At 46.5% G+C, this 10,000-nt stretch overlaps 1 protein-coding gene across 2 annotated transcripts in view; it reads left to right on the forward strand.

The window, feature by feature from the left end:
* Positions 1 to 10,000, forward strand: part of septin12 (septin 12) — an 83,835-nt gene that overhangs the window by 42,570 nt on the left and 31,265 nt on the right. The window contains exon 1 of one of the 2 annotated variants that reach the window (XM_083779578.1): positions 2,374 to 2,492. The exons of the other annotated variant lie outside the window; for it this stretch is intronic. Within the exon in view, the coding sequence (XP_083635704.1) occupies positions 2,483 to 2,492 (10 nt within the window). The 5' untranslated portion in view covers positions 2,374 to 2,482. Of the gene's footprint in view, positions 1 to 2,373; positions 2,493 to 10,000 lie in introns of those variants that run through there. 2 annotated transcript variants of the gene reach the window in all.

Consider the following 10,000-nt stretch of genomic DNA (forward strand, 5'->3'; position numbering starts at 1 on the left):
GGTATTGTTTGGACCTCTTGCACAGTCAAAATCCCATGGTGTTTGTAGCGTCCATTTGGTTACGTTTGCACACTTTCAGAGTTAAATGAACACTCAGGATTTCACCATTGTGCTCCTTTACTACCCACATGGAAGGACTAGAGACTATAAACTATACTGTTGAAAGAAAGAAGAGACATTCATGCATGATGGGCTCAATATTGTTTTGCATTCCCATTTGTTTAATTCAACTTAATGGCGCGTGTGTGTGTGTGTGTGTCAATTGAATTGAATTGAATTGAATTGAATTGTGTGTGTGTGTGTGTGTGTGTGGGGGGGGGGGGGAGGGGGGGGGGAGAGAGTGAGAGAGAGAGAGAGAGAGAGAGCAGTTGAATGGAGTGGAGGAAAAGGGAGGGAGGTGTGTGAGGTCTTTTTGTGCCTCCAACAATCCCATCAGCCTCTCTCTCTCTCTTCCCACTTGTGGCAGGAGTCTTTTCAGCTCCCCCCCCCCCCCCCCTCTCTCTCTCTGTCTCTTCCCCCGGTCTCTCACTCCTCAACACCCTCTCCCTCTCTCTCTCTCTCTCTCTGTCTCTTCCCCCGGTCTCTCACTCCTCAACACCCTCTCCCTCTCTCTCTCTCTCTCTGTCTCTTCCCCGGTCTCTCACTCCTCAACACCCTCTCTCTCTCTCTCTCTCTCTCTCTCTCTGTCTCTTCCCCGGTCTCTCACTCCTCAACACCCTCTCTCTCTCTCTCTGTCTCTTCCCCCGGTCTCTCACTCCTCAACACCCTCTCTCTCTCTCTCTCTCTCTCTCTGTCTCTTCCCCCGGTCTCTCACTCCTCAACACCCTCTCTCTCTCTCTCTCTCTCTCTCTCTGTCTCTTCCCCCGGTCTCTCACTCCTCAACACCCTCTCTCTCTCTCTCTGTCTCTTCCCCCGGTCTCTCACTCCTCAACACCCTCTCTCTCTCTCTCTCTCTCTCTCTGTCTCTTCCCCCGGTCTCTCACTCCTCAACACCCTCTCTCTCTCTCTCTCTCTCTCTCTCTGTCTCTTCCCCCGGTCTCTCACTCCTCAACACCCTCTCTCTCTCTCTCTCTCTCTCTGTCTCTTCCCCCGGTCTCTCACTCCTCAACACCCTCTCTCTCTCTCTCTCTCTCTCTGTCTCTTCCCCCGGTCTCTCACTCCTCAACACCCTCTCCATATCTCTGAATACTGTCCACCCCAGCTTCCCTTGTATGTGCACGTGACATCAAGTTGTGCACACAAAGTATTTTGTATTTGAGTGAGAAATAAACTCCAACATACACACGTGGGCGTGCGCGCACGAAAACACACACACACACACACACACACACACACACACACACACACACACACACACACACGAGAATCGTTGAAGGAGTGAGGCCATGCTGAACCTTTTGTTGGTCAGAAGTGCATTGTGGGAGCTGGACCCCCCCCCCCCCTGCGCGGGGGAGGCTGAAGCGAGGCTACACACTCTAAAATCATAGAGTGTTCATTTAACTGAGAAAGAGACAGCTGTGAGGGAGAGAGGAAGAGGAGCGTGTGTGTGTGTGTGTGTGTGTGTGTGTTTGTTGGGGGTATGCCTGCCCACTTCAAAGCACCAGAGTTCTTCTCTTCTAATTGAATTCATAGGTCAATTACTTATTACACACTGGATTCTCCAGCCAGCAGGGCGCTCTGCGTCTGTCTGTCTGTTTGTCCGTCCGTCCTGCGTAATTTATGCTCATGTCATCCGACGGTGTTGTGCAGCAGAAATAGCAGCTCTGCACGCTCACGGTGCAGCGCCGGTGCGACGCAGCGTGATCTTGTAGATCTTCTATTTCTGCAGCAGAACTCCGGGCCTGCATGCAGCGAGGTATAAACCAGGCTCCGCTCTCTCTCTCTCTTTAGCCCAGAGTATGACTGACATCCACTCGTGTGTAAATGAGTCTTATGGGGGGAGGGAGGAGGCAGGGAGCATAGTTACCCCCCCCCCGCCCCCCCTCCTCTTGGGGATTAGCACGAGCTCCTTGGTCTATCTGCATGTGAATGGCGTCCCCTCCTCCACCCCCCCCCCCCCCCCCCTCTGTTTCTCTCTCTCTCTGTCTCTCCTTCACTCTTGCTCTCACACTCATCGGGGAAAGAGGCAACAGCAGAGTGAGAGGCAGGGAAGGAAAGAGAGAGTCAGTTCAGTAAGTGAGTAGTACTATTAGACAGTAGTACTATTAGACAGTTACACTTCTGATCATTGTGTGTGGGATCCATCACTTCTTCTCCCGCGTGGACCAACTTTCCCCAGAGAGGAGAGGAAGGCTAGCCAGAGGAGACCGACCGACCGGGCCGGCCTGTGGGTGTGGAGGACAAGCGTGTGTGGACGTTTATTTTGTTCCCCTCCATGCCTGTGCTGTGGAGTGGCCTTATTCTCTCCGGGTAGCTGCCCAGTGCCTGTGAACCGTCTTGCCGCAGAGGGAGCTGCGAGAGAGAGAACTCTTGTGCTTTGTGAATGAGAGAAGGTAGGAGTTACTATTCCCCCCCCCCCACGACCCCTGCTTTTTGTGTACTTGGTGTTACCCGGCGGGCCGCGGGGTTCTCGGTGGGCCGGGCTGCGCTCAATGTTCCTCAGCTAACAATGAGGCCTGACAGGATCGGCCGACTTCAGCGACTTCAGGGGGTTGGGTATGGTAGGGAAAGCTTCTGCCTTGTCTCAGAAACATGCACTTTGGGGGGGGGGGGAGTTCAGATAGGAGTGGAATTTAGTTCTTCAAAGTGTGGAACGCTCCTTTTGAGCGTCAGAAAGAGGCCGGAACGAAGTCAACTCAAGCCGGGTGTTAATTGATAAATGTTTGAATTGTCAGGCTGTTGCTATGCAACTGACCCCCTCCTCCCCTGTGTTTCTTTTAAACAGCAAATCTCCGGTCACACGGTCAGAGACACTCTGAGGTGCTCTTTCTCACCCGGTGGTCTGCATGAGGACCCAGATGGGGTGTGTGAGACAAAGAGCAGAATGCTGTGTTGTTGTTGCATGCATTGGTTCATGACTTTTTATCAGGAGAATGACACAACACAAGCACTGTGTGCGTGTGTGTGTGTGTGTGTGTGTGTGTGCAACTGATGTTGCAGCATGTATGAGCATGGCATGCTAGTAGAGTGCATGTGGTTTCTGCCCATGTGCTGCCAGAGGTTATCGAGGCACAATCTCAGGGACTGATAAAACTTGTAAAGAGTTTACTGTTCAAAAACATCCCTGAATGTTATCTTGCAGTAACAACACATCAAAAGATACAGTATAGTGTAGTTTACTTGTTGTTGTGTAGTTACCAACGTAACACTCCCCCAAGTTAAACTCTATCCAGTGGGTGATGAAATGTTTCAGGTTATTGGATGGTTGCTTATTTGCATTCTGTTATGTTCAAACTGCAGTGAATGTCTTTGTGTTTGCTTTAGGCCTATACTAGGACACCCACCTGATAAGATTTTATTTTATTTTTAATCTCTGGGACCGTATACCGTTTCTAGATGTATTAGATACAGTATAACAGCGAAACTCTGATCAAAATATCCATTCTTGTACGATGCTCTAGTAGTCTAGTTGTATTTACTTGTCTTGTCCATGTAATAGTGCTGCAATTAGCGGTCCTCTGTGGGGTCCCCGGGCCCTGTGTTGAGCACCACTGCTCTCTAAAGCACCTGTCCAGGTGCGGTCTATACCTTGTCCAGGTGTTGTCTATATGCGGTCTATACCTTGTCCAGGTGTTGTCTATATGCGGTCTATACCTTGTCCAGGTGTTGTCTATATGCGGTCTATACCTTGTCCAGGTGTTGTCTATATGCGGTCTATACCTTGTCCAGGTGTTGTCTATATGCGGTCTATACCTTGTCCAGGTGCGGTCTATACCTTGTCGAGGTGCGGTCTATACCTTGTCGAGGTGCAGTCTATATCTTGTCCAGGTGCGGTCTATATCTTGTCCAGGTGCGGTCTATATCTTGTCCAGGTGCGGTCTATATCTTGTCGAGGTGCGGTCTATACCTTGTCGAGGTGCGGTCTATATGCGGTCTATACCTTGTCGAGGTGCGGTCTATACCTTGTCGAGGTGCGGTCTATATGCGGTCTATACCTTGTCGAGGTGCGGTCTATATCTTGTCCAGGTGCGGTCTATATGCGGTCTATACCTTGTCGAGGTGCGGTCTATATCTTGTCCAGGTGCGGTCTATATGCGGTCTATACCTTGTCGAGGTGCGGTCTATATCTTGTCCAGGTGCGGTCTATATGCGGTCTATACCTTGTCGAGGTACAGTCTATATCTTGTCCAGGTGCGGTCTATATGCGGTCTATACCTTGCACAGCATGATTCACGTTTCACTGTAGGTTCAGGTTGCGGAAGACGCCCAGCTGACGATGACGATGACACATCTGTGATGATGCCACAATGTGACAAAAGGTTTCTTTTGAAGTTTTTAATCAAGCATGATATGAGTCAGCTGGACTTGTGCTTGAGCATGTCTTGGTTGCTGTTTTGGCTGGTATCAGACATTGAATCACTCAACCAATTCTTCTCTGTTAGTTTTGTTCTTCTCCCTCTCACTCAAGCCACCCTCTGTGACCTCACCCTCTGCTGTAGGTCTCCATCAGCCGCTCATCAAAGCGCTTCTGTGTTCAATTCAGCGCAAGATTTTGCGGCTTGTACTTGTCATTGCCGTCGGGCAGAAACCTCCTATCTTCATATTTTTTAATATTTTTTTATTTTTCGTAAATGAACGCCCTACTCAATCAGACTACAGTGTTACACAAAAGTAGCAGATCTGCAAGCTTGTACACCTGCTACTTATTACAGTTTTGGACATATGAGGTTTCCACCCTGGGGAAAAAATAGTGAATCCCTTTGAATCAGCCTCTGGGGGCACCTCCCGCACCCACGTATAGAGAGCGCATGTCAGCGTGCTCGCTGTCCTTCAGCCCTCCTCTTCCTTTGGGGCGTCTTTTCATTTTTACACTGACTACAAACTCTACACATTGTAACAGGAGTTCCCGAATCTGTCCTGAGAGAGGGGCTGTATTTTATTGTCATTTGTTAAAATGATCAATCAAGAAGGCATATGTTAGCACATTCCTATTTGTATAATGGAACTGCCACTGATTTGATCTTCTTTGTTCACAGAAACATGGCACTGTGCGTCTTACAATTGTTTATGTATTAGTATCCCACATTCAGTCTGTTGATGCATTTGTAAAGTCCCCTTGGATGTGGATTTGATCGGGCTGGTGCATAACGATTTGCATAATTGGACCACTTGGAGAAATAAAAACATTTAAGGAGGACGTGTTGTTTACAAAGGATCACCATTCACACCTTCCCAAAGCGATGGCCTACCCCCTGCCTCTCAAGTCAAATGACAACATTAGCACCTCTAAAGAACACTGGGCGAGGCTCATTTACAGCTGTTCTGTCTTCATGGGTGAATTGAATAGGTTAACCTGCTTTCAACCTGGTTGTCCCTATTTTGGCCATTTCACATTTTCACAAAAATTGCTGATCCGATCTTGTAGATGAAGTATTTTCACACGATGCCGTCATATAAATGAAATGCCTGGTTAACGTGATTGTGTCTGGATGACTCAATAGTGGTTAGGAGATCTCTCTATACAAAATATACATTCTACAAATGTTTTACACGGCAAGGTGAGTCTGATTGGTTTCCGGTATAATCACAGCGTTCTGAAGTCTGTTATTTCCCGATTGCAGCAGCTCAATCACAACACCTGTAGCATTAAATTAATTAAATCATTATTGTTGTTATACTTTGTGTCTAATTGTGTAATAAGAGTGTTCATGAACAACGAGGCGGTCATTGTTGAGACGTAACCCCCGCTATAGGGTGATGCAAGTCATGTCTCAATAATGAGCACTTCACTGGGCATTATCGCGTATGAAACTCAGGATGACTTCAGAGCATATTCTATTTCCTTGTGTTGTAACCATTTTTAACTTAGTTTTAGGATGTAACTAAACACGAGCTAACTTTAATTCAATGAAATGTCATCAAACTCGGTTAAGAGTTTTTTTCTCTTTCTCTCCGTCTCTCTCTCCACCTCTCGTGAAAAATAGTTGATCTACTGTTACTGTACAAGAATAGTTGATCTACTGTACTGTTACTGTACTGTTACTGTACAAGCTCAAGAGATATCTGCTGTAGACAACAGGGACAAGGGAGGGGGCGCTGGTATAGTTGGTCCAGGAAGTATGGCGTGGTTAGACAGACAGACACTTTCCGCGTTACATTCAAAAGATGATTAGAGCAATCTTTGAGGGGCGCCAGCCATTATTGTTAATGGCGTTTAATGTTTGTGTTGGCACCGTTTGTTTTACATCACCATTACATCACCTAATCAACACAAGTTAGACTTTATTATATTAGTGCCCGTCACTTCACACAGGTGTGATTTTTACATTTCCCTTATGATTTATTTTGTGGTCTGAGAGTGAGGCAGGAGGCTATCGTCTCTGTCAGGTGGAAACCTCATTATGTCCAAAAGTAGCAGATCTACAAGCTAAAAACGCACCGCTACGTGCCATGATTCGAGCTTGTGGATCTGCTACTTGAGATAGTTTTGTGTGACGTTGTCTATCAAGTAGGGCATTCATTTACAAAAAATAAGAAAGGAGGTTTCTGCTCGACAGCAACGATATCTTGAAGGACGCGTCACATAGCTGTTGGTGAAAACACAGGTTGTTGTGGAGATTGAACCGGGGAGCTGCAGCAGCTTTGTATAACCACCTGGGCATGGGAAACCAAACACAGCGCTCAGTCAGAGGGGAACCCCCACCTCCAGACATGACTACTCATGCTACATATATCTCCATAGTACCATGTGTCATTACCCTTTTAATGTTTACATTGAAAGGTGAATCTCTCTCTCTGTTTGTGTGTGTCTCTCTCTCTCTCTGTGTGTGTGTGTGTGTGTGTGTGTGTGTGTGTGTGTGTGTCTCTCTCTCTGGGGCGTTTGGTTTGTCTTCCCTGAACAAACGCAGTGTCTGTTTCTTTCTCTCGGCGGTCCGGGGTCTCGTCCTTCTGGGATGCTGTGTTTGTCTTTCTCATGCGTCTCCACACACACACAAACACACGCATGCACACACGCACGCACACAAACACGCACGCACCGCGCTTCGCTCTGCACATAGTGCTGTGTGTGTCGCAGCTTGACTGTGTGTGTGTTGTAACTTTTCTCTTGCATTTTGCTTCTCTTTCTGTCTACTCTCTATATTCATGTCTTCCATCTCTTCCTCACTCTCCACTTGATCTCTGTCTGTCATTTCCTGACTCTCTCTCTCTCTCTCTCTCTCTGTCCTGACAGCACCAATTGGTTCATCAGGATTAGTCCCAGACTAGTGTCATTGGTGTTGAGTATTTATAGCTGATCAAATTATAATGATGGCTTATGACTTTTGTTGTGTGTGTGTGTGTGTGTGTGTGTGTGTGTGTTTGTGTGTGTGTGTGTGTGTGTGTGTGTGTGTGTGTGTGTGTGTGTGTGTGTGTGTGTGTGTGTGTGTGTGTGTGTGTGTGTGTGTGTGTGTGTGTGTGTGTGTGTGTGTGTGTGTGTGTGTGTGTGTGTGTGTGTGTGTGTGTGTGTTGTGTGTGTTGTGTGCGCACATGTGGTGAAAGATAGGCTGAGCCGGAAGGCGGTATCAGACAGTTACAGTAACAGAGGAACTAGTTGAGACATGTGCCACAGACACGCACACACACACACGCACGCACACACACACACACACACACACACACACACACACACACACACACACACACACACACACACACACACACACACACACACACACACAACTTGGTTTGCACAACTATATGGTCAATCCACAAACAAAGTGTTTTCTCACCCCCACCCAATCCTGTCACTCTCTGTCTCGGTCATGATTTTCTGATTTTCTGATTTCCAGAGCTGACCAATCCTCTTATGGTAGCTCTCCTCCAAACAGACTTTACTACAGATTACTGCAGACTGGCAGTCCAATGAAGTCGGTAGATCAGTCGGTTGGAAGGTGTGAATGCACCTGAGAGCCGACACCGATAGACGGCAATTATGGTAGCTAAAAATAGTCTATGGCTTGATGTCTTTTTCAACAACAAGCCCGCTGCTATCCGACGGTCTAAAGCCAACTGAGCCAACTGCTCGGTCGGATTTCGACACTTCACTACAACTTGCGACCTGACGCAACAGCAGATTTCCGTCAACAGACATGCCGATGTCGGTGTGGTGGAGACTGGAGAGCTAGCTTTACACAGACAGTTAGACAGAGTGGTGTCTTGGTGTGTCCGCTTGCTAATGACACTCAGAACAGGTGTACTCACACTGTGATTTCCTGTGCACAGTTTTCTGATAGTGACAGAAAATAGTAGCACAACTACAAGCATCGCTAAAGAGCTTATGGCCATATAACTGTATGTGCCTTCTCTCCCCGGCGGTTAGTGACGGAAGTTATTAGCAGAAATATGCGATTTTCAACATTTCCTCTATGCATTTAACCCTTGGCCTACAATTCACGGAAAAAACGGAATTAATCGAAAAATCTAAACCTCCCGTTAACGGAAAAAACGGAATGACAATCAATATCAGTTATCGCGGGGTCAAAAGAGCAAAAATTTATATTTTTTCGCTAATATCACTAATGTTGGATGTAATTTATCAAAAAACGGCCGAAATCCACGTGATCGTGCGCTATCGTGCACGCGCGCCGTCTCTATGTGCGTCGCTGTAAAAAATGTGATATTTTGCGATCTTTTGGGGTTGATTTGAGGTTAATTTGACTTATTTATGAAAGATATAGCATTAGCTTAGCAATCCGGACCAGCCAAGCTATTGACTAGGGTCAAAATACTACAGGATGTTGTTGATCGTTGAACCGGAAGTGACTTAGGAAGATCCGTCTATTTTAGCCAAAATAAGCATAATGGTGCTTTCCCGCCATCTGGTGGCGATTCGAGAGAATACATTTGCAATGAATGAAAAAAAAGAAAACATCTCTTCAATCCACCAGATCTTTCTTGTATGTTAAAACGATGAATTAAAAATATGCCAATTTGTTACCCAAACAAAAAAATTGGGACTGGTAGTCCAAGGGTTAATGCAAGTATACTGTTCCATTGGCTGCCAAATTATATAACGTGTCGCTGAAACATGTACTGACAAAGTTATACTGAAAAGTAAAGACTGCTACATTTACTTGATAGTCATGACATTGCTGCCCATTCTGACCTGAGATCAGATTCATACGAGGTTTCCGCCGGACACACACTGGTCTGATGAACCCATTCTGACCTGAGATCAGATTCTAAAAATGTCAGTCGCTCTTCGATTTTTCAAAAATAGCAGACCTACAAGCTCGTATCGCGCCACTCGGTGGCGCGATATGAGCTTGTAGATCTGCTATTTTTAAATAGCTAAAGCATAACATGATGCTGACACCAAAATGGGTGCCCGGTCAGAATGGGGTAAGAAATTCAAATCCAGCATCATGCTCTTTCGGCAACTGTATTAGCCTTATCTCTAGATTGTGCTGTATTAGTGTATTTTATGCTAACATTATTAGTTGGTGTATGCATTGGCGTTGGTGAATGTGACAGTCTAAACTCGGTCAAAGGACCTGAAGACTAGACTGTGTTGAATGTGCACAGACATTACGACTCTCCTGATTGGGCCGTTGTGGTGTATGCTGTCATTTTGATGAACGCATATCTCAGTGTTAATCTAACATATATACGCAAATACGCTGTACTGTACTGTATTTGCTTGAGTGCAGTTGGCTAGCACCGGTACATCCCATAGCTCGCGGTTTTGCACAACTATTATGGTCAATTCACGGAAACCACGTGTTTTCTCACCCCCATCCAATCCTGTCACTCTCTGTCTCGTACTGTACTGTATTTGCTTGAGTACAGTTGGCTAGTACCGGTACATCCCATAAGCCGGAGAGACAGGAGTAGAGAGCAGTATAGATCCCATAGCATAGGT

The sequence above is a fragment of the Protomyctophum parallelum genome (assembly GCF_964188405.1).
Source record: "Protomyctophum parallelum genome assembly, chromosome: 13".
Lineage (NCBI taxonomy): Eukaryota > Metazoa > Chordata > Actinopteri > Myctophiformes > Myctophidae > Protomyctophum > Protomyctophum parallelum.